The sequence below is a fragment of the Rhinatrema bivittatum genome, chromosome 15, assembly GCF_901001135.1.
Source record: "Rhinatrema bivittatum chromosome 15, aRhiBiv1.1, whole genome shotgun sequence".
NCBI classification, from domain to species: domain Eukaryota; kingdom Metazoa; phylum Chordata; class Amphibia; order Gymnophiona; family Rhinatrematidae; genus Rhinatrema; species Rhinatrema bivittatum.
Window position 1 is genome coordinate 74,831,717 of NC_042629.1, and position 25,390 is coordinate 74,857,106.

Consider the following 25,390-nt stretch of genomic DNA (forward strand, 5'->3'; position numbering starts at 1 on the left):
GCAGTAGGCTGGATGCCTTATGGAGTGATAAATCAACACCTGGCCTGAAAGATTACCATAGGCCTAGAGAAACGCAAGCATGATGCATAGAAGCCCCGGCTCGATTCGTCTCTCTGTTCCTTTATAATAGGGATATTTTGCAATGCTGCACTAGCTCGTCATGGAGCCAGTATCAGTATAGTTAGCATCCTGCCTCTGTTCAGATTTGTATAAATCATGTAGCAGGTGCCACAACCTTAGGCGTCAGCCATTCATTAAGGCAGATACAATAGTTTCCTACAGATGGATAGGTGGATGTGACGGTTGTGAAGGAAACACAGGCTGAGGAATGGGGTGAGAACCAAAGAAAGAAGGTTTCAAACCCCTCTTCCCCCATCAACATTCCTTGTGAGCTTGGGGACGTCCCTTGATCTCTTCTTGGCTCAGGCACCCACTTAAGTCTGCAAGCTCTCTGAGGCATGGCATTATGGTATCTGAATTACTAATAATACTCTAAGCTGCCTTGAGCAGTATTTGGAAAGGCTGACAAAAAAATCCAAATTTTATACACACACACACATATTTTATATATATATATATATATATATATATATATATATATATATATATATATATATATATACATACATATATATATACATATATATATATATATATATATATACATATATATATATACACACACACACACACACTATATTAAATGTCCACTTTGGCAGCAACACAAAAAGCAATATATGTCTTCTGTGGCATGTTATTCAGGTATGTCAGAGTCCACGATACAGCACAATGCAGCAATATAAATCCACAATCTACATACATAATATAATCTGTTTCTAAAACGTAAATTCCCACTGCTGCAAACAGTGAAGTGGAGAACTGACTTGGGGAATAAATGTCCCAGAGACACTACCCCAGCAGGTAAAGTAAGGATTTAGTTAGAAGAAGGATCAGAACAAAATACAAGCAGCTATGTGAACTACAGGACAGAAACGTGAGGGAAATTTCAAGGAGAAATCCAAGCTTAGTACTGAAGGGTGCAGGAGGTCTCATATGCTGTAGCTTGGCATGGAGCAAGGAATGGGGGGGACTTACTAGTAATCTCCTGCATATTTAATTATAAAGTAATGGAGAGTCCAGTTTCCCAGTACTGCTTCTGCCTATAAAACTCAGTAAACTGAACAGGGTGCTCTTGGCGGATGGCCCACATATCCAGGGCTGGTGGAAGCCTACATGAAATTTCACCCATGCTTGCCAGCAGTATGCCTTTTCCCTTCTCCCTCTCAGCCCCAGAAGCTGTGGATGTACTGAGAAAGCATCGGGGAATGTTTTCGAGATTCTGGGAGAGGGGCTGGTGGTTTCCTCGCTGCCTTGAGCCTGAAAGTGAAGCTAGGTCGTGTCTCTGCTGAAAGACACCGCTGTGGGGAAAAAAGCCAGCAGAGAGAGGAAGGCAGAGTAAGCAGCAGGAAACACAATCGGCAAGCGTCTGCTGTAACAGCAAGGCTCAGCCCAGTCCAGTCCAGTCCCACCACTGCTGTCCCCAATACTCTGACGCTTTTGGCGGTCACCCAATGCTTCCACTGGCCCTGCCACCTATCCCACATCATCACTACAGAATATATATATATATATATATATATATATATACATACACTATATTAAATAACAAGCCTCTGCTATTACCACACAGGACTGCAAACATTACACTGCAAAAGATTAGATATTTACAAATGTCAGAGTGAAGCTGGGCCTCTAGATCCATGTCCACACTATACTGCTTAGTTCTGTTTTAGGCTTTTTTGGGGCAAGGCCCATGCTAGAAATATTCTTGTTTAGTGCTGCACATAAAGTCCAACCTCTGCAAATAACAGAATTATGGAAGGCCCCCTTTTGTAAGTACAGCAGCCAGAGCTCTTTCAAGGGTTGATTTGCTGGAGAACCCCCCCCCCGAATCCAAATTTTCTCCCCTGCTATAAACAACACCCCTCATTTTATGCACCACGTGGAATGGAAAAACTAATTTCTTTAATATAATCAGGGATAACTGTGCTGTTTCTGTAGCCTTTTCATCTATTTGCTCAGAAATAATGACTCCCTGATGAGCCGAAGAGCTTTTGCTGCTAATCAGCTACTCTGATGCTTAACCACTTGTGAGGTTCCCATCGGTGAGGAGTATATAAGGCAGGCAGAGCAAGGGCCATTAGTCCCAGTTAGTTTTTAACTCTGCCATTTCTCTGCACATCAGTCCAGAGTAACATCAACCATTGCCCACATTTTTAAGGGAAGGCCTTAGAAACCACAAGGCCTAAATATAAATTGATTATTCTCTATTTTCACCCTTTCAGGTAGTGTATTATGCCAACTTCTGATGTCTTATTTAACAAAAACTTTATTTATATGAAATGGAGACAGGCAAGAGAATATGTTATGTTCCAAGAGCCTCAAATTACTTTGATGCCCTGCAAAGGATGAAAGCACTGTGCTCCCACAGCTGGAGGAAGCAGACAAGTTTAAGCAACCACTGAAACTATCCAACATTTCGGGTTGATTCAGTAAAGTCCGCGGGAGAGCGGACGAACGCCCGCTCTCCCGGTGCACGCACCAGCCCTTCGGCGGTGCACACGATTCTGTATTTAAATTAGGTGACGCGGTAAAAACGGGGAAAGGAGGCGCTAGGGACACTAGCGCGTCCCTAGCTCCTCCTTTTGGCCCGGAGCGGCGGCTGTCAGTTGGTTTGACAGCCGAAGCTCAATTTTACCGGCGTCGGTTCTCGAGCCCGCTGACAGCCACGGGCTTGGAAACCGGACGCCGGCAAATTTGAGCGTCCTGTTTTCAGCCCGACAGCTGCAGGCTGAATTCAAATTTATTTATTTTTTTTAACTTTTCGGGACCTCAGACTTAATATCACCATGATATTAAGTCTGAGGGTGCACAGAAAAGCAGTTTTTACTGCTTTTCTGTGCACTTTCCTGGCGCCGGAAGAAATTAGCGCCGACCCAATTTCTGAAAGTAAAATGTGCAGCTTGGCTGCACATTTTACTTTCTGTATCCCGTGCGCATACCTAATAGCGCCCTCAACATGCATTTGCATGTTGAGGGCGCTATTAGGTGCTGCAGGTTGGACGCACTTTTTCCTCCCCTTACTTAATAAGGGGTAAGGGAAAACGCGCGTCCAATAGCAGGCTAACCGTGTGCTCCATCGGAGCGCACTGTACTGTATCGGCCTGTTCGTTTGTTCAGAATAGTAAGCATCGCTTTAGAAGTGGGTCGCCGTCGAGCCACAGGCCGTTTCTGGTCCATCAGATGTGATTGTCAGCTTCCACAAGTGGCTGCTGGTCCCTTGCAGGCACTTGGGCAAAGTCAAAGTGAAAGCAGAGGAACCTGCTATGCAGCTAGCTATCCCCACTATAGCCGGACAATGCAGGGTGTAAACATACTGCTCTCACGAGTGTTAAAAAAAATAAATAAAATTATTCCTCTTTGCTACAAGCGGTGAGAACAAAGCCTTTTACCTAATGGGTAACCATTATGTAACCTCTCTCTTTGTGTATATGTAACAGAGTAGTTCCAGAAGCAGAGCCAGTCTGTTATAAAGCATAAAAGTCAAGAGGCCAAGTTCCGTGGTTACTCTTTACCTGCAGAGTATGCAGTACATTTCAAAGAGAAAGCATGCACAGACTTTTCCTTTCAAATGTGCTGCAGGTGTGGCGAGAGCGACAGGCGTCTGCACCGGCTTTTCTATGTGGGTGGATCGTTTACAGAAAAACACCATGGTTTGACAAGAAAAATACAATCTGCGTGTGTTATTTTCTCATTCCACCCAAAACTCACCCCCACCAGCCTCACCTAAGGAGAGCAAAATGACTCACCTTGTGGAACATGGCCACACTAAGAATGCTTTTCAACCATCAGTGACTGTGAAAATTCTCCTGCCTGTCTACAGCTGACTCTTCTGTTCTCTAAATACTCTTGTCTTGCCTATAGTCAACCTCCAGTAATCTGGGAGGCCTGAGCCTTGAAGAGGTTTCATCATATGGAACAGGCAGCTGAAAAAGCTCTGCTTGTTAACCAGACCCAAACACTCCTGTGACTTCCTTCCAGCATGCTCAGCCCCCACTACTATCAGAATAGAATATTTGTGACTGCCTATTCTCTTTATGACTGGGGACTGGGCACACAGAGGGCGACTACGCAGGCTCCTCTGTGAATCTGCACCATTTAAGCATTCCAGCTCCAGTCATTACCCCAAGTGCAGGTTTCAAGGCCCAGTCATTCTTCTCTTTTTTCAGCTTCCACAGTCATCTGGTATTTCTGTTCACGAACAGGGCCTTAGAGTGACAGGTAAACTATCACAAATACCGTAAGCCCCATTCTTAGGGTATTGGTGTTCATTGTGTGACACTAGCATCTGTTGTTGTTAGATGAAATCCATCAGCATTTCTGTGTTATAGTCCAAGGTCTCTCTAACACACACCAGCAGGACACCGAGGAAACAGAAGTTGAAATAAGAGCTCTCTTTTTAAGAAAGTACTAGAGAGTGATAAGAATAAGTATGTGCACAGTACACCATGTTATGAACATTAAACAGTTCAGCTTTCTACTGCCACATGCTATCAGAACCTGAAAATGAGGTCTGCTAAGCAGGACATTGCCAGCCCAATAATTACGTAAGAGGAAAGGCGCTTACAAAGCAAGCTTTGATTAGTAAACATAATGCTCTAACTTCACAGCTACACAAGAGAAGGAAACAATCTCTGGGGGGATTTTCTTTTCAAATGTGTTGAAAACAAACACAAAACAGGTAACCAGGGTTAGTATTCTGCACCTCTTAATCACTTTATGCTTCAAATGTAGGTGGCCCAATGGAAGAATTCCAAACATCAATGGCCGTCTCTCAAATTATTCCATTCTTTTTCAGAATGGTTTTATAGCATCATTCTCGGGTGCAGGACATACGGTGCATAATGAGGAAGCATGACTGCAGAAGCACTTCTAATGAGCAGCAGATTCAGAGACTCATGACAGCCATTTGGTGGCTTATGTGAAATGAACTGGTCTTGGGACAGCACCCAGTAAATGGATGTCCACACCATTAACCAAAAAGGCACCAGCACAACTGACATTAACACCGTCATGCTTGGAATCGAATGGATGAGGAGACGCTCATTCTAAGAGCCTCCCAGGGCAGGAAGGAAGCAGAACCTTGTATTCCCAGCTCCTCCGTGGAGGAATGGTAACTTTGCTTTCTAGTACTGTGGATTCATGATAGGAAGCTCCAAGGTGCTAAGCTCAGGAGCAATAATTTTTCACAGAAAGAGTGAAAGATGCCTGGAGTGCCCTCCCAGAGGACATTGTAATGACTTAAATCGAAAACAGAATTTAAAAAATTAAGCATGGGATACATACGTAGGATCCCTGCTGGCAAGACAATGAGAGTAATGCACTGCAAGGGTAATGTGGAAGAAATGGCAAGTATAACCCATAACACTCTGCTTCCAAGAAAGCATTGGGGATAACCTGACCGAAGTAGGCCAAAGGCAGCTTTGCTAATGCCTGATGCTTCCTCCATGGAGCTGTGGTTATAGTGCTAAACAGCAGTGGAATAACTGACCTGGGCCTCCTGCATGGACAAACCCAGATCTGAATACAGAAGCCACCTACCAGCACAAGTGGTGGAGGCCATTCTAACATGTTTTGGACATGCTTGGGAGGATATGGAGTGATAGGAAAAGGGCAGAAAGCTCAGTTAAAAGATGCGGGGAGAGTTAATTGGCATTGGGTTGAATGCAGGAACTCAGATGCTTAATCAACCCAAGTGCATAAACATCAGCGGGACAGGCGAGTTGGGTCATGTTGGTCTTCATCTGCTGTCATTCACTATGTTCAAGGAAACACAAAAAGAGGGTTGTTGTAAAAGACATGCAAGCATTTATAAACATAGGAACAATCTGCTCCTACCCTCCAAATAACCAGTGCAAGCTAGCACCGCTCAGTTCTTATCATTTGCACACTCATAGCTGGCACAGGCACCCTTTTTTGGCACTTCCATTATGAGAAACACAATGCAGCTTGGCTGTTTAACACCCAGGCCATGACCTCTCTAGGAGTGGAAATCACAATTTCTACAATAAAACTACCCCATGTTCAAAATTTCCTCCCTTCTCTCTCTCACACACACACAAATATACTCTCTCTCACTCCTAACACCCCCCCCACCCCACACACACACCCCCTCTCTCCTAACCCAGTTTTCACAGACTAGACATAACTATGTGGAAATTTCAACATCTTCCTTGTAGACCTCAGGGCACCAAAGACAGTTACACTTTCACACATACTCCAGTTATATTTTCTCCCATTTCCAACTGCTGTTCATTTGAATTCTAAATGCAGCACAGCAGCAGACGCACAGCCCCAAGCTTTTCTCCTATGTAGAAGATAATAATCGCACCGTTTCCTAATCATGAGAGGTTTATGAAGCTGACTTTCAATCTTACAGACGAGCAGGAGCTTCAATGTCCTTTTGGTTACATTGATGTAAAGTCGTAAAGCACCTGAATTTTGTTTCTTTTACACCAAGCGGTATGGAGTCTCAGTGCCACTGGTACATCTACCAAAGGGAAGAGACTCAGTCTAGGGAGAGACCGGATGGTCTTCCCAGATTTGCTGCACTAGAGCTCTGTATATTACATGATGAATCAATCCGTGACTTTCAGCTTCATCAGATATTGTAAAACTAATCTGTTTTAAAGGCTGTCGCTCACAGACATTAGGAACTTGTTGACTTTTTTCATAAAAATCAAAGGGATGCTGTAGAATTTGTGCTTCAGGGCTAAAATCCACTGCATGATCTTCCATGTGGCCCCTTTTCTAAACCAAAGGAGAACTAGGGTCTTACAATGTTTGAAACAAACTTAATTCTGTGCTGATGATTTTGAAATGAGCAATACAGAGGCCATCCCCTTCTTAGTGGAAGGGACAAAGAAAAGCTTTTTGGTGTTTATGCCTCCATGGCAGGGTAGCAGTGGAAGGAGCAGATTTGTAAACCTGAACAAGGACTCTGCTTTTTGCCCCGTGTCACATCAACAGCCTGTGAGAAAAGAGGAGCCTGGGATATCAGTCCTCAGGCACATTTAGTGATAAATAGAAAGAGGAAGGTCCCTGGAACCTTGCCAGCATCTTGAGCTCCTCTGGCTGAATGGCAGGAGGGCACCTCATTCAACTTGAGCAGAAGCTGCAAGGATGAGCTGGTTCCAGCTTCTCCAGACCCCTAGCTGCATTGCTGCAATGTCCTAGCCCCACAAGACAAATCTAACCCCAAGCCCACATAATATGATTCAGCATGGTCCTATAGCATCTCAGCAAAAAGGGCAGGGGATACGTTACTCTTATGTTGAGAGTAAACTGGCATGGGCACAGCCTGCAAGGGAGAAAACACATTGTATATGCTTTGTTCTAAGAGTACCAGCACCACTTTTCTCTGAAGGAGTACATCCCTCACCCAATGAGCCACCAAAGAAGCCACAGTGCAAGGATACGTTTGTATATTTCATTAGAAATGCACTTGCAGTTCTGTCCTTTCCATCATCAGATCCACAATACACATGATACTGTGGCTTCAATGATAACACGGAAGGCCACATAAATGAGCAGCAATTCTCGGCGACTTCCAGCCAGGGAGCTAGTTTAATGCAGCTGCTCCACCCAGATTTAAAAATAATCATTTTTTTTTAAATTAGGTTTCCTAAAAAGAATATAAAAAAAAAAGGCAAATGAGAATTGTCGTGAACTGCATTCTCAGTTCTGCTCCCGCCATGGAAGAATTGGTGCTAACATGGTTGCTCTGTTCCAGTCAACCCAGCGTTTCTGCTGCCTTCCATTTGCTAGTTGTCTGCCTACTGGCTCTCAGACTGGTGTCCCTTCCAAGAGTGGCAGCAGTGGGCTTTTGCCGGTCTCTTTGCTGAGTTCTTTGCCCTCGGCCTTCAGCCATTCCATCTTCTGCTGGTGCTGTCGGACAGCGTCCGCCACACGAGCATCAATCATAGCCTCTGTGAGAATCCCATCCTCGGAGGCATAAGCAGCAGCCTGAAAGGAGACAAAGTCTAGTTTAGTAGAAATTGGATCACAGATCAATGTGGTTTGCCATCTAATGTTCTGCATACCAGTCCATGAGTCATATTCATCTCCCTGAAGCTGTATTAAAATATAAAAGAAATACAAAGCAAGGTAGTGTACCACACTGCAATCATAAAAAAATGTTACCAGTCGTGGAAGCATGGAGTATGACAGCAGATAAAGGCCATGCTGCCCATACATATCTTCTGCTCTATAGTCCCTGCCTCCGCCCCTCAGATACCCTGAGCTTGTCCCATGCTTTTTTTTTTTTTAAATTTCTGATACTATCCTGGTCTCCATTGTCTCCACTGGGAAGCTGCTCCATGTATCCACCTCCCTTTCTGTAAAGAAACATTTCCTTAGATCACTCCCGAGTCCATTCCCTTTCACTTCATGACCTCTCTTTCCAGAGCCTTTTACCCTCCGTGCATTTATTCCTTGGAAGTATTTCAATGTCTCTATCACAGCTCCCTTTTCTCTTCTTTCCTCCAGGGCTTAGATCTTTAAGTCTGCCTCCATCTGCTTTATGATGAAGACCATTCTAGTAGCTGCCCTCTAGACCAAGTCTATTCCTCTGTTCAGTTTACAGCCTTTTGAAGGTAAAATCACACCTTTTTATAAAACAGCCACATACTCGAGGCAGCCTTTCATACATAAATTTTGATGTCAGAGTTTGGGTGAAAATACAGATACCCTGCCAGCTTACTTAGTGTAAGACATGTGGCACTTTCAGCCAGCCCATCACAACTTTCTGACTAGAGTCTCTCTTCAGCTAGACAGCACGTGCAGTTGGGTGTGAGCTGTGCTTCTCATTACTATCGAAACATTGGGCTGAAGGTTTTCTTCTCGCTTCCTTTCAAAAGCTGAGCTCATTTGCAAAGAACAAAAATACAGAAAACGGCAGAGAGATTTGCTGCTTTTAAAGATTTGGCTTGTGATAACCATTGCAACTAGGGAGGCTCAACTCAAACATACAGGGACATAAGAACATAAATCCAGCTACACTAATAGCTTTTACTACATCTTCTGGCAACAAAATCCAGCGTTTAATTATGCAGTGAGTACAAAAATATTTTCTCCTATTTGCTTAAATGTATCTAGTGTCACCCGGTCTTTGCACTTTTTGAAAGCATAAACAGACTCACATTTACCTGTTCCACTCCACTCCTTATTTGATAGACCTCTATCATATCTCCCTTCAGTTGTCTCTTCTTCAAGCTGAAGAGTCCTAACCTCCTTCAGCCTTTCTTCATAGAATTGTTCCGTCCCCTTTATCATTTTGGTCTCCCTTCTCTGTACCTTTTCTAATTCCACTATATCTTTTTTGAGATGTGATGACCAGAACTGCACACAATACTTAGGGTGCAGTCACAAATTTGAGCAATAGAGCCATTATGATATTCTGTGTTTTATTCTCCATTTCTTTCCTATTTGTTTTCTTGGCCACCGCTGCAGACGGAGCAGAGGAATTCAGCATATTATCCATGATGATGCCTAGATCTATTTCCTGAATGGTGACTGCCAATGTGGAACCTTGCATTGTGTAACTATAATCTGGGCTCCTCTTCTCTATGTGCATCACTCTGTACTTGTCCACATTAAATGCCATCAGTCTCACAATCTCACAAGGTCCTATTGCAATTTCTTAGTGCTTTTGTGATTTAACAACTTAAATGTGATCATCTCACTCCTTACCATCTCTAGGTCATTTCCAAATATGTTAAAACACCAGCAATCCCAGTATCGATCCTTGGGGCACTCTGCTAGTCACTTTTCTCCCATTAAGAAATTGACCATTTAGCCCTACTCTCTGTTTTCTATTTTTTAACCAGTTTTCACTCCACAAAATAACACTGCTCCCATCCCATGACTTTTTAATTTCTTCAAGAATCTCTCATGAGAGACTTTGTCAAATGCTTTCTGAAAGTCCAGATACACTGTATCAAGTGGCTCACTTTTATCCACATGTTTTAATGTAAACCAGTATGATTTGTATATTATACAAGAATGTTGGTATATAAAAATAAATAAATAAATAAATAAATGTTTATTCACACCTTCAAAAGGTTCAAAACAAGGTCTATCCATGCATCATATCAATACATGGTGCTGCTCACAATTTAAACAAATATTTGTGTGCATGTTCGACTGCTAACGCCAGCAGAGCATTAAAAGATGGGAGTGTGAGGAAAGGTCCTTCCTACCTTGCACCTCTCTCTCTGTTTAGACCTGGTTCTTCTTAGGAGATCTGCTTCTATTTCTAACTACATGTCCAAGAATCCCTTTTACATGGAGTGATCCAGAGGACTCCAAGCTCTGACATAGTTTGGTCCACAGACATTTTTGTCTCTTTAATCATGACAAAGGAAGAATAATAAGACACTGTCAGATGACTGGCAGTGAAATGTGCCAGTGGTCAAGGAACCATCTGTAAGCTTTAATAAGATAACACTGACCCTGGCTGGTAAACAGCTTCCTCTTCCTGTGCACTGCAGGGACTCCTGGGCTAGACGGTTATTAATGAAGTAATATTTAGTTAATGGTGGTGTATTTTCAGCTGCTCTGCTGGTAAATATTTCTTCTGTGATTATGAACTCGGCTGTGAAACAGGATGTCGGCACAGAGTTGGTTAGTAGAAGATGAGCTGTCTGACTGCCTGGCTGGATTTCCAGAGCTGTCGAGCTGAACAAGTCTCTCTAGAAACACTTGAGAGCTGTCTCAAGAATACAGCAATAGAACCAATGCAGCTGAAACCACTGGTGCATGAACATTTACAAATGATGAACCCAGTTCCTGGGGGGGGGGGGGGGGGGGGGGCGGGGGGAGGGGGAAATCTCATCTACACTCTCTCTTTAAAGACATGCACAGGCTTTCTTGTCACCCCCCTGCTGCATTATGCAAGTGTAAATCTGGTTAAAGAGTACTTTTCTAGGAGAGACAGGAAGAAGCTTAAACCACTAGATGACAGGGGTAGACTTCAGAGGGGATAGGAGAGAGGATTAATGATATCATTTTCTGGCTGATTCCTTCTTTGTAACACCATGAAATCATGGCCCTTAAAGCAAATCTGGTAGAGCTGTTTTAGGTACAGTCTTTAGCCTATCAAATTCAGCCTTTATTCAAGTGTGCTTTTCAGCATACAGCCATTGCTGTTCACACATCTCTGTACCCAGGGATATTATTTCTAGCTAGAAATATGTACAATTTATTTTTAAACATTTCTCTGTGGCCAATATACCAATCAGAAGCAAGGACAGACTATTCCAGACACACATTTAGCTGCTTTCCCAAATTTACTTCTCTACTGATTCAAACCAGTTTAAAACTGCAAAACCTACTATATTCATCCATCTGGGAATGCATTTTAAATTGGTTTGAAGGCTATTTCTAGTGCATTTCTCCTTGTCAGTGCCTGCTAGGCTTTTCTGCTTCAGTAGTGGCAATCAGAAATCATTTCACTGTAGTGAAGCTTAACAAGGAGACCTACAGCATGTGACGCCACAGAGGGTAGAATACGTACCCTGCTTCATAGGGGGGGATGAGGATAAGATCAAGTGGTTCCAGCACAAGCTGAGTCAGAATTTCTAACCTCAGCTGTGATTTCTAGGGGGCACCACATCAGCCCCTTGGGAACGCAGAAGCATCTATATAACACAATGTAAAGGACTTCCTCCTGCCCAGGATACAATAGCAGAAGCTCAGAGGAAGTAGATTAACACCCCAAGGTCCCTATATCATTCTGCACTGCCCAGTAGTTCCGGCTGAAACAGTCTGAAAACCATGAGAAGCTGGAAGATTGTGTGTTAATATTTCTATAGCACTACTAGGAGTATGCTAGAAACCTTTAAGCAAAGATTATCTAAAAATAGCATGGGTAGCTTGTGTAAAAACTAGATCCACATTCCTTTATAGCTTAGGGGTCCTGGTTTTCCAACATTAGAAAATATACATAGAAATTTCACCCATAGCAAAACTGCATGCATGTAACTGCAGCTGAGGGAAGGGACTGAAGGATGGCATGCATGTCTGCAAGCTACAAACACCACATTAAGCATGTCACACCGACAGGAAACATTACAGAAAAAGCAAAGCACTTTAACTGTCAGAAGACATATATATACTTATGCATAAATATTCCCATTCAAAGAGCCCAAAACAAGGAAAAAAACCCCACAGAAACTCATTTTCAAGAAGAAATATTAGAAAAGCACAGATGGAAAAGCTTAAAAATTGAAGACATTAAACTCGCAGTCTCATTTATAAGTAATATATATTGTACAAATGTGAACACAAGAGCTGCAGGCTGACAGTGGTTTGCGTTTCTATTTGTCACCCTGCCCGCCACTGTTATTCTGTGCATTAACGGAGGGGAGGGGGCATCCATTACCAATCCAGAACCTTTCACCAGCAGCTTTCGGGGGGGGGGGGGGGGGGATTTATTACAGCTTCTTTATTTCAAAAGGCCTCCTGCTAATAAAAACAGGATCCCGTCCCCAGATACATTCATTAGGGCTCAGAGCGGTGCAAGCCTAGCTTCCTATAGAAATGTAAGAGGTAGATTGGCGGGTTAATTGCTCTGTGCAAACCAAAACCTGTAGCTGGGTGACTGCAGCCCCAAAATAAACAGGATGGGGCTTGGAGGCAGAGTTTACTTTACAGCAGTCCCTTGGCGCCTTCATTCTCAGGAGCGAGACCTAAAATCCAGAAAGATGATAATGGGAAGAAGGACTAACTACGCATTTGGGAGCAGCCACAACCTAGGCTGTACAAACAGAGCATCCATGAATTTTTCATTTGTATTTTGAGCACTAGTGTTCATACATTAGGATACTGTGAGCGTACACGTGGATTATAAATCTCCGAATTTCTTTCACTGACAGCAGTGCCCATAATTCCAGCACGCTGCTGCTGCAATTCACGCTCCAGTGATTTTCTCAATGACTTTCTATAAATAGCAAGCCTGGGGCTCAGGCTGTCAGGAAAGCAAATAGGGGAAGCGGCTGTCCCTGCTGGGAGTAAGTTATCCGCTAAAACTGGTGCATTTATACTCAGTCTCCTTGCTTCCCTGCAGACATCCCAACCCATTTTCTGATACTCCGACAAAACAATGTTCTTTGTTCACAATCAGGGGGGTGGCGGTTTGCAGGTGTAGCTACACAACATGTATATAAAATAAAATTAATCTGTTCATAGTTATGTACAAGCAATTAATTGCACCAATGTGCATTTTAATAATGAGTTACAAGGCCTAGGGTGATTCTGCCAACAGTCTTTCGTTAAATTACATAACTTGAAAATCTGAAATTTCTGGTTTGGCTCCAAGAAAAGGATAAAAAATGAGCTTTACCTGTTTTATGAATGAAGAGATCATCCTAAAATTCTGCTATGAGATAAACAAGCAAAGCAGCATTGCAATGCAATACAATTATAGTGTTTCTTTAGGACCTAGATTTTTCTTTGTATTTTAATGTGTTTAACCAAAAATGATATCTAGTAAACTGACAGGTCTGAAATTCACCATGCATATCAAAAAGAAATTTTTCCATGCCATTTGTGCCCATCTAACACAGAACAAACCAAGACAGAAGAATAGTCTGCTTATTTAATTAAACAAAATGGGGCTTACAGTCTAAGGTCCTTTGTTTAAAAATGCTATTCAAGTGGCTGATTCAGTTAGAACTGAAATAAGCAGGACTTCTACAAAACCTGAGCGATCCTGCAGCATATTGGTCATAAAACAGACACTGTAGTAGGGCTGAGGGCTCCTTCCAGCCAATTCAGGACCAGCTTGCTCTGAGGTCTGTTTCTAAAGCAAGTCAGGGAGACAGACTGAAGACTTTTCCTGTGGTTCTTTTTGCACCTTGCCACAGGAAACTACCCTGCTTTCTTTCTCATGACAGGCACATGCTCGAGCCTTAAGTGACCAGCGGATGCAGAGGATGAGGGGAACGAGGTAATATCTCATGCTTGGGGGTCACAAGGCAAAGCTGAGGCTCTCTGCCCCTACTACATCATTCTATCAAATTCTACATTTATAGAAACTTCAGATTGGTGCACAGGTTGAAAAGACAGCAGATCATCTACTTTCAACTGCTCTCTCTAGATTAATTGCTGCTTTTCCTGTTCTCAGAAAGCCAGAGAACACTGTGAAGAGGTCACAGCAGTGACTGACAGCAGCACTAGCCCAGTGGGTTCCCATATTTAACTTGTGTAAAGCTATATAGCTGAGTTTAAAGCATAACAGAGCAACAACTAGTGAGCTCAAAATATACAGAGGATTCTAAATACAAACTTAAAATTATAACTGGCAGAACATGAGTGCCTTTTTTAGGGAGCATTTTCATTTTATTTTTAAATTCCATTGTGTAAAACACAAAAACAAAAAAAACCCCACAATAAACTATATATGAGGGAGCATGTGGAGGTCCATATTCAAAAGCATTTAGCTGGCTAACTCAGAAGTTAGCCAAGGCAAAAAAGACAGTACAGAGAAATCTCCAAGCAAAACCTGGTGAAGAGTGAATATGTCTACAAAACGAAACAAAAGTCAACTGCTTCACACACTGTTGCTGCACAGCAATGGCAGACACAAAACACACATTGAAAACAGAATGGCAAAAATGAACTCAGCTAACCAGGTTTCCTCCCCTTCTCATTGTCATTCCAAGAAGAGCCATACCTTTGTGTTGCTCTCAGATCTATCACTTACTGCACAGCATCATCAGAATAGGAAGGGGATTCATGGAAAGTCCTTGGGCCCAAAATATATCATTTTTTTAATTAACACTTTTGGTCTTCAGTGCTAGTCTTGGCACAGCAGTCTCACTGCTATTCCAGTGCAACACAACCATCATCTCTGGGTAAATGCTGCCTCAGAAAATTTAAGAGTGGAACAATATTCCCCATGTGAAGCTGCTGCTGGTGCAGTTTGATAGGAGCAATGTAGGGAACATTAACATAAGCATCACTACAGAACACCACAGCTGTACAATTATACCCCATGCAGGATAGGAGATTATTCACAAGACACCTTTGCAAAGACAAGCTTTTCTCCTCCTCACTTACCAGACATAATACAGTAACAATACACACTGCATTCAACCTATTCATCATCTCCCATCCTGCCTGTGAATACAATACTTTATCTCCAAATCTCCCTCCCATTATCCACAAACAAACATCCAACTTAATCTCCATGCATAATGAAAGTGGTCTGATTATGGATTCAGAAGGAATATAAAACCCAGCTGAGGCCACAAAACCCGAATCTCGTGCCCCTCACCCATGATTAGAGCTGCACAAGGGAGGGAGAAAGGGAATGTGAGAGTAGGGATATGGAAGGGAAATAGAGGTCAACCTCTACTCCATTAAATCCAAAATATACAGCACATAATACAGAATATCACCTTGAGGCTCTGACACAACTGAGAGCAGAACAGAGGCCGAGAAAAGCCTCTTCCATCAAAACTGGAGCAATCAGCCACACTTCAACTCCAAGGGGCCAGGGAAGTCTCCAGATAAAATTGCTCCAATCAAATGGCAGTGTCATGTCGATCAGCAAGCACTGCTCTCCAATCTTATTAACTAAATTGCCAATTTACCACAGATTGTGAATCACTCAGTAGAAATAATCACATAACCTTCTCTCTGAAAAGTCATTTCATGCGATTTGCCATGGAAGAACCCTCCTATTGCACCAGTAGTAATATATTGGTTTTTCAACATTTGCACTCAGAAGTTGACTGTGGGAAGGTGAACGGAGGGAGAAGATAAGCTCTAGTGTTGAACTGAAGGGGTGAACTTTTATCTTAGGCAGCACAGCAAAGAACAAGAGATAATGCTGCAGCTACTTCTCTTTTCCTAGTGAAGAATAGTTGACAGCGTGCACCACAGGACCAACTAAAATGCCAATGACCATCAAAGCAGTTTTCAACATAAAGGCACATCTTAACTATTTGAAATAAATATATATGTGTGCTTATATATGTATTTAGCTACTATCTATTCACACATGTAGGGCTGTATATCTGTATACACTCTTCTCCATAAGCAACTAAGAGCACTCAAACTGCTGCTGTCTTATGGGGGCTCTGCAGAAAAACAAAGGCAGCTCATAAACCTTAAAGGGAAGCGGACCAGACTGCTTTATTTCACAAGAGTCAAGAAAAGGTCGCACCAAAAGATCACTGGGAGATGGATAAAAGTGTGATTTTGCCAGGCAAGCTCTCTCAAAGTCTACAAGTAAATCACAAGACAAGCATTAACTTCTTTCCTAGCTCCCTGGATGTCAGGCACAGGGATTTCCATCTTAACACCTTTGTGCCTGGAATAGATTTTTTTTCAGGATTGCTGAGAACCTTACAGAAGGAACTCAGTCTGGGAGTACAAGGCTCAGGAATTTTTTATTTTTTTTTAATTTTCCTTGCATAAAAAGTTAATTCATTGCAGCCCAATTCATTTCATGAGTTTTAAGCCATGTCCCTTTCTTTCTCAATGCACATTTAAGAGAACATCTGAAGGCTGGCCACAGGGCCAAGCTGAGCATACCTGCCATGCTACGCCGAGTTTGGAAATCTCCCTGCCAGACATGCCTTCTGTCAGCTTGGCTATCTCGGAGCACTTCTTCCCATAGTCAAACTGGGCAAGTTTCAGACGCCTACAGAGTAGAAACACAGGCATTAGTGTCACATGATAAACCAACTCATCAGCCTGCAAAGCAGAGGCCAAGTTACCTGTAGGGCAACAGAATTGAGTTGAATGTCCAGTGACATTCTGGGCTGGAAAAAGTGAGGCACAGGGAAAAGACCCAAAGTTAGACGGAGTCAGCGGCTGTGTAGGGATTGGAACACAACTGCCTTGATGACCCTATCCACTACCCCACACATCAGCTGTCAATGAGCAGCAGGAGGAAAACGGGGCAATTTGACAGAAAGGGGGAGGTGAGAAGCTTCTACACAAAAGAATTCAAGATGTAATCACATCACAGGGACCAAGGTGAAGCATAGTCACCCCTGATCCCCAGAATGAGCATCACACCATGGCTGCATATCTACCTTTAGGGCATGTAAATAACGAGTGACCTCAGTTGATGGCCATGAGTGACACATTTAGCACCATGACAGATGCTTAATAAACTAGAATTAAACACATATCTATGTATATAGATGCACACAAGCACACAGATTATGATTAAACAACACATTGCCCTATAAAATTTAAGTTCTGCTACTTACTGTTTGCCCTCAGTGGCTGGTTTCAGAACATACTTGTCGAAATAGAGCCTCACCAGCCGTTCCCTTTCCTCCAGCTGTGGAAGGGCAAAGTTCACAATTTCATCTATTCTGTCATTAATGGCCCAGTCAAACTGCTCAGGCTGGTTACTGGCTAAAACCATCATAAATCTGACAAAAAAAGGAAAAGAAACCCAGCGTGATATCAACACCCAAAGCAAACAGAGTATTGTTAAGGCAGCTGGAAAATTCTTATTTTAGATGTTACCCTCCACCCCCAGCCTAAACACACACTGAGCACTGCCTAGATTACTGTTAGAGACCTGGGAATGTAGTTATTATTCAGCATTGCCGTGCAGCAATATCATACCCCCTCCAGACCTTTGCCTTCCTGCTAAAATAACCCACAGCTATGCTACTGAAGAGTTGTTTAATATTCCCTGTGCAGTTGTGGAGTTCCACCGAGTGCACAGAAACTAATAGCAGGTAAGCTGAGGCGAAGATGGCAGGCAGCCAGCAACCATACTGCATCTGCCTAGCAGTTATGCTGCATCGCTCACCCCCGTAAAGATAGTGGATGGCATATTCAAAGCACTCATTAGCCGGATAAGTAGAATATACTCCAGTATATTCAGCAGCCGCTGGACAGCCAGATAAGTCACTTATCCGGCTATCTTTTAGCAGCATAACAAGTTGGGGGGGAAAATAAGTAGCGCTGCCTTGATCTGCCTATCTGGTTAACTTAACTGATAAGTAGCAGTATTCGCTCTTATCCAGTTAAGCAGTGATTGTGCGCAGATTATTTATTTTGTTTTCAACAATTTCTATTCCGCCTACAAAGGAGACCGTTAGTAAGCGGATTGCAAGCAAAAATAAAACAAGTAAAATACATAAAAACAATTAAAATACAAAACATAATACATAACATCTTTAAGTAATTATTTCATGCTGTTGCCAAACAAAAGAAAAAGGTCAACTTCAGGAGATTACGGTTTATTGAACACGAAAGCTTTCAGCTGCTTCTGAAAGATGGTAGAATCCTCAATGGCTCTTACAGAGTCGGGCAAGGTGTCCCACAGAGTGGGCCCAATCACTTAGAAAGCACGATTACGAGCCTCCACTAGATGTGCCACCTTAAACAGAGGGAGCCTCAAATACTAATTTACTTTGAGAATATTAATTACAACTGGGAGAATACTTTTTAAATAAAGATAACAAGTAAATTGGTTCTCTGAATTTTAGAACTTTAAAGATTAACGTCAAAATTTTATATTCAATACACTTCGTGTCGGACAGCCAATGCAGATCCTACAATAACAGGGAAACATGGTCTCATCTATGACTCCCAGAAATCAGACAGGTCGCTGACTTTTGCAAAACCTGCAACGGCCCAACAGCAGAGGCAGAAGCCCTATAAATAGGGAATTACAGTAATCAGTTACAGATAAAACCAATGACTGTACGACAATATGGAATTTTCTCTGGATTATACGGCTAAGATACGGCTGAATATCGAGCCCAGCTATAATAAACTTAAACCGTGCGAGACCTGGACATTTTGCCCTCATCAGACACTAGATAGCTAGAGATGGGTAAATAAACATATTTGTGATGGCAGGCCATACCCACAATCTGAATATTTATTAGCAGGGAAGGGGCAGGGGTAAGGATTTATTAGAAAAGTGGACCACTGCCTATAATGGGCACAATGTCCAACAGCAGATCTTATGTTCACCTACAGCTGGGGAGCAGTAAACTTGTCCTGAAGTCATGCATAAATCTGTAACTCGCCACACGGTGTCAGATACAGTGGTCCAGTTACTTTGAAAGCACACATTCCTTTAATCCTACTGGCAATTACTTTGCACATCTTGACTCTAGGACGTTTCTTCCAGATTTACTAATGCAAATTTCCCAGTATTTGCAATGGGAAAACACACAGATGCAGTCTTTCATATATCCACATCATAAATACTTTAAAAAATGTCATTATATAGATAATTTCACACTCAGCTGTAGCCAGTCTCTCTTTCCTCATACCACTGTAATTTACATTTTCAAAGCATACAAAATTATTTAAAAAATCATCTCTTAATGAGGCTTTCTTCTCACAACTTCCTTTCAGTGTGTTAACTGGTGCCTTTACTACCATGGGCAACGGGTGACTTCCCTGCCAGGAATGGACTACTTTCACCACTTCTGCCTAGAGGCCAGGGCAGGGCTAAACCGCAGGCTCTGAGCAGATTTTTCCACTGCTGGGCTTCAAACCATGAGAAAGACTGGTCCAGTGGTTAGAGTGATGGACTGGGAGCCAGGGTTCAAATCCCACTAATACTCCTTGTGATCTTGGGCAAGCCCATTGTCTCCCATTGCTTCAGGTACTTATTTAGACTGTAAGCTCTTGAGGCAAGGCACTCATTTTACCTGAATTCTAATAATGTCCTAAGCCACCTTGAGCATCACTTGGAAAGGCAGGCTAAAGAATAAAACTGTTATTCCACTGATGGGTACTAGCGAGATCATAAATGCGGGACATGGACCACTAGACCCCAGCACAGACTTCAAAGCCTGGATGCCGAGTGCCCCCTCTTCTAGTTTCAGTTACCTGTGCTGGAAGCAGCCCTGGGGAACGCTAACTCTCCCTGCTGCAGTGAGTCATTAAAATCTTCTGGACCTTTCCCTGCTTCTTTGCTCTTCCATGGCACCATGGGTTGATTCACAAAACATAACCAGAGTCCTGTTACACCTCTGCTGTGGCTGCAGGCTCTGTGGTCACAACACTGCTTTCATTTCTTGGGGGAACTCCAGTCTCCTATCTGGCTTCTGCTGTCAAGACATTCAAGGTCTGCGTTTTTGTTTGGTTTTTAAAGAGTGAACACATCTCTGACTGAAGAAGCTAGATTGCTGCTGGCAGCCAACATGCAACATTTACAATTCAATAAATCGGACATCAGGGCAGAATGCAAAACCAAAAATGAATGAATTAAAAATAAACATCCTTCCCTTATGGAGGCGAATCCCTGGGTTCACAGAGTGTACCAAGCAGCCTAAGTGCAGTGATGGCAGTGTGAAGCAAACAGCTCCTTGTCACCCACACGACTGACTCACTCCCTGCAAACTGGAAGCCAAATCACATTCACTCTGTTAAACCCATCTCCTGGTCCATCACAGGCAAAATATGTAATTACCAGAGAGGACAGAGGCAGAAGGGCTGTGCTGTTCTTGCTGTTTCTGACTACACACATAGGGAGGGGAGGGGGGGGGGGGGAGATAAATGTCCATTTAAAATCCATTAACAGTTTAAAAATATGGAAATCAAAGATTAGACGTGATAATTCTTTCTGCCCCAGGAGCATCCTTTATAAATGGAAACGTACGAAAAGAGAATTCATAAGTAGAAAATGGAGATCGAGGAAAGGGGAAGGAGAAGTGCATCACACAAACAGTACAGTGAAACCTGTCTAATCAGGACTCCTCAATACCAAGCACAATATTTTGTCATCGCCACTCCTGGCCCTCTTTCAGACCTCAGGTCTTCCTAGAATATTAGAATGATTAGGGGGTCCTACTTGTTGCTCTGCTCTCCTGTCCTGTAGAGGAATGCATTCAGGGTTGCCCTCAGGTCTTCGCTGATCTTCTCCTGCAAAGAGAAACTCCAGCCGGTGAGCGGAGAGAGCAATGGCTTGCTATTCACAGCATTTTGTTGAAATCTGATAATATTCTGCCATTGTTAATGTGACTATCTTGAATTACTGTGGATATCGTGGTCAAGGATGCAAGTCTGTCCTTAAAAGAAGGGGTGAAAAAAAGGCACAGTCTAACCTCCCAGCCATTTCATCTCAAACTTGTAGCTGTCTGGGGATTTTCAGCTTTCCACTAGTACCATCGATCAGTCCAGACTCCTGGGTTTTGCCTCCCCTCCAGCAGATGGAGACAGAGAAAGTTTTACTGACACTGCCACATAACACGTGGTGCCACCTCAGTCTCTCAGTGTTGATTTGTACTCAAGCCAAAATGCAAACAAATACCAACACCGTAAGTTAACGAGCATTGGAAGTGGAAACCTAGAACAGATAACTGCGCCCACACAAAACCCTGTGTAGAACTAATGAAACCTCTGCCATCCTTCAGATCATTCAAAAACAGATCGAATGGACTCTCCAAACCTCCCTTTCCTCCAGTGGGCAGGACTCTGGACTGATCTGTGGGAAAATTAGCAGGTAAGAACCAATTTTCCTTTCCCTGTATGTACCCAGATCAGTCCAGACGCCTGGGATGTACCAAAGCTTCCCTAAATCGGGTGGGACTGCGAGAGTCCTGCTCAAAGTACTTTCACCAAAGCCCATGGCCTCGGGGGCCTGGACATCCAAACGGTAAGACTGGCGAAAGTGCGCAATGATTCCCAAGTAGCCGCCCTACAGATCTCTTGCAGCGAAGCTTGCTGACACTCGGCCCAGGAAGGCGCCTGAGAATGGGTAGAATGAGCCCCTCCGGGACAGGGCGACCCTGACAGATATGCACGAGCAGGAACTGAAAGAAATGTAACACTTCCCTTGAAAGAAGACGGCAGCAGCTCTGTTCCTCCTTTAGGGTGAGGGAACTGGAACCCCCAGCTTTCTACCCTGTCCAGCGATGAAGGACCGAGCAATAAAGGATCCCCGACCCCCTGCTCATCTGCCTCAGAGACCGGGAGGATGGCCCCACCAGGACCTAACAACCCCCCGGGAGGCAAGCAATCCTGGCTCTTCTAGTCTTGCTTATCAGCTTTTTAATATATTTTTTTTAAATCTGACTGCAGGCTTTGCACCTCCACCATCTGCTGGAGACAGAAATACTGAGGGACTGCAGGTGGCACCACATGTTATGTGGCAGTGGCAGTAAAACTTACACGGTATTTTGTAGGACAACTTAGCACTAACATTACAGCTTAATACACCCAAAAAGGTTTACGAAATTATAAACAGTTGGAGCTGGTCTTCTAACCAGGCTTAGAGTTTCTCTTTCTTAGGTCAGCACTTCACTCCTGCTCCTTTGGGATGGTGCTGCAACATCAAACTTCAATTGCAATTACCTAGGGATCTTCCCCTACTTCATATCCCCTCCTATCGCTGAAGCTGTGACTCTACAAGCATGGGCCCTAAATCTGACCACTGGGTCTTGCTTATTGCCTCCCTCTGCCCCTGGGGCTGCAGGCCCCACCTCTGCAGTATCCCTAGATCAAAGCCAGGAATCTAATGCATGTCCTTCCCAAGGCACTGCCACAGGGCTGAGAATTTAAAACCAGAAAGCCTCTGAAGCTGATTTACAAAATCATTTCTTTGCCAGCTTAAATGAGTATTAAGAAGTTCAGTTTTCCATGCATGTGCAGATTCTGGATGGCAACAGCCAAGGACCAAATACAGTATCTGCCCTTGTACACTGGGAAAAATGGACTCACTAGGAGGGAAAGAAAGCAAAAATTAGGAACTCAAATGATGCTCAAGAACCACTTGTCCATTTGTCCCATGCAGCTGCAAGGAGCTAATCTCTCCTTGCTGAGTCACTTAATTATCCAGACATCTGCCGTCTCATATATCTCTTGCCCGCTGAGGAAAAATAATCAGGTTAAACGAGAAGGTGGACCAGCTGAGGGGTGGTGGAGGAATCAGGGAGGAAGGGCCTTACTGACAAGCACTGCGCTGCTACTTACAGTCGACCGTTTCCGCAGGAATGCATCAGCTTCATCCACAAATAATAAAAGGCTGCAAAGAAGACAGGAAATATCAGAGCAGCACGAGCAGGGGAGGAAAAATTTCAACCCATGTATAATGGAACAGCACGTCACCAGCACTCCTCTTTAATTTGTTTATACTGGGTAACACCAAATGTAACAGAAATTCATTGTCAGAGACTGACTGAGCATGGGGGCTAAACTTCTCCCAGAGCCAAGCCGAGTAGCAGAAGGGCAGGGAAGCCTGCACTGCCGCCGCATGTGCTCTGTCTGTTCTATGATGGCTGTGGCTTGTACTGTTATTTACATTCTGTACCTGTTCTATGATGCAGCAAATTAGCAGAGGGAAGCTTCCTTCTTAAAGTTACCACTTTTGTAGGCCCATTTGTTCTTGGTTTAAACTGATTCCCACCTCCCGCCCCCCCCCCCCCCCCCCCCAAAAAAAAATCCTGGATTTCCCAAAGTCTATTGCCAATTTTCACCCTAAATCTGAAGGTTCACACTGTCTTCCTACAAACTCTGGTATAAATTGCTGCTTCTTGTTTCTCCAACTTCACCCCTGAGCAAGAGGAGAGGCCAAGCAGCGTCTCCTCCAGCACTTCAGGTCATGGCACTTTGAACAGCGCAATGCTGGTGTCGGGTCCCAAGAGAAGAAGGAGAGATCTCTGGGGCACCATGCACTTTGATGTGCAGGCCTTCTGCCATAAATCTGGTACCAGAATACAAAAGCTTCTGCTAACAGTTGGTGTGATCTTGTAAACGTATTTAACCTTGGTGAGAGACAGCTGGAAAGAAATCCACCCACGGGAGAGGAAGAAGCTTCTGGCACTGGTTATTCTTGTTTCAATGCAATGAGTAATTAAGCATAAGCAACTGAGATCACGAATGCTGAGGCAATGTGACATCACTGACCTCAAAGGCAGCAGCCAACAGCAATGCAAATACTCTTTGTAGACAAAAAAACCCCCTATTTTTTTTAAATAAGCTTACTGCACGCAAATGTTCCTTTCAGCCCATTTGTCAGAATGGCGGCACTTTAGAATTGTACTGCGTGCCCCCTTTTTGTCTACATGGCTGAGTAATGACCATCTGCAACAATCTATATACAAGAGCACAACTGTAACATCTCCCCAGGATGTTGACCTACTGCTGCTGGCAGGCTTCCCAGTAAAAATCAGGCTGTTTGCACTTGGCAAATCTACTAGGCCAGGAAAGACGAGTAATTTGGGTAATACAATCACAAATTCTTCTTCCTATAAGAAACCTAACAGACACACAAAACAAAATAAGCACCCCACTGCAACATCCCTTACCCTGCAAAATACACTAATTTCTTCTCTCTCCAGGCTCGCGGCAGCGGGCTTCTACCTCAGTCAAAGGTGCTTATTTTGAAAGTTTCAAATAATAATTTGGGTCACAAATATAGAAACATTACTGTGATGAATGCAGAAGTGGATTGACTTGGACACTTGGAAAGAGTGCATGTCTGAACCAATAAGGATAACCATAAATCAGAAATTAACTGCCTCCACGCAATGCCCAGGCACTGTCCAAATATAGTATCCCAGCAAAATCCAATTCCTCCCAGCTTCTTCCAGATCTTGAGTGATGAAAGGGAGGACGGGAGGATAGGAGTACGACTACAGAGAGGAGGAATGGAATCATCTGCCGCTCTCCTGGATTTGTGCTCAGGAACACCAGGTCTTAGTTTTAAACAGTGTCCTATGAGTTCCAGTCATCAACCTTACTACTCTGCAAATGTCAAATCTCAGAGAAAAGCCAGGTCAAATGAGCTGACAAATAGACTGGATCTGTTCTGGTCAGTGTCCTATGTATTAGGAAAAGTCTCTTTATCAAGGACATGACTTCTGGATCTAGATACAACTTCCAAGTTAATTACTTGTTCCTTTTTATTATAATATGAGGTCTATAATCAGTAGGCCTGCGAGCTGCAAATTACCTTGTTAAAGATGGAATACCTTCCGCAGCCCTGTTCCACCAGAGGCACTGGAATGATCGCATCCAGGAGTCTTGGATGATGCACGGTAGACTGTACCACTTCTTTCTTTGCTTGAGATCCACAAGGGAAGATCATGTGAGCCTTGCTCAGTGGATGAGAAAATTCCAAGGCGTAGCTTTTTCTTATTATCGACAAGACCTACTGGTTGGTAGCTATCTTGGTCCACTCATTGTAAAACAGAGCTAGATGGCCTCTGATAGCCTCGCATCATTGCACAGGTTTGCTTCCTCCTATTCCATGGCCAGAATAATCATGAAGGGACTGAAATCTGGAAGGACGAGGATCCCTCACCAGAGCGATATGCTCCTCGAATCC

General features: G+C 43.4%; 1 protein-coding gene across 1 annotated transcript in view; it reads right to left on the reverse strand.

Moving 5' to 3' along the window:
- Nucleotides 1-7,527: 7,527 nt before the first annotated feature.
- Nucleotides 7,528-25,390, reverse strand: part of LOC115076734 (ATPase family AAA domain-containing protein 3) — a 56,417-nt gene continuing 38,554 nt past the window's right edge. Inside the window, exons 12-16 of the mRNA XM_029578542.1 lie at nucleotides 23,035-23,086; nucleotides 20,915-20,985; nucleotides 17,349-17,516; nucleotides 16,663-16,771; nucleotides 7,528-8,085 (exon numbers count right to left, since the gene is read on the reverse strand). Coding sequence (XP_029434402.1) covers nucleotides 7,906-8,085; nucleotides 16,663-16,771; nucleotides 17,349-17,516; nucleotides 20,915-20,985; nucleotides 23,035-23,086 — 580 coding nt within the window. The 3' untranslated portion in view covers nucleotides 7,528-7,905. The remainder of the gene's footprint in view (nucleotides 8,086-16,662; nucleotides 16,772-17,348; nucleotides 17,517-20,914; nucleotides 20,986-23,034; nucleotides 23,087-25,390) is intronic.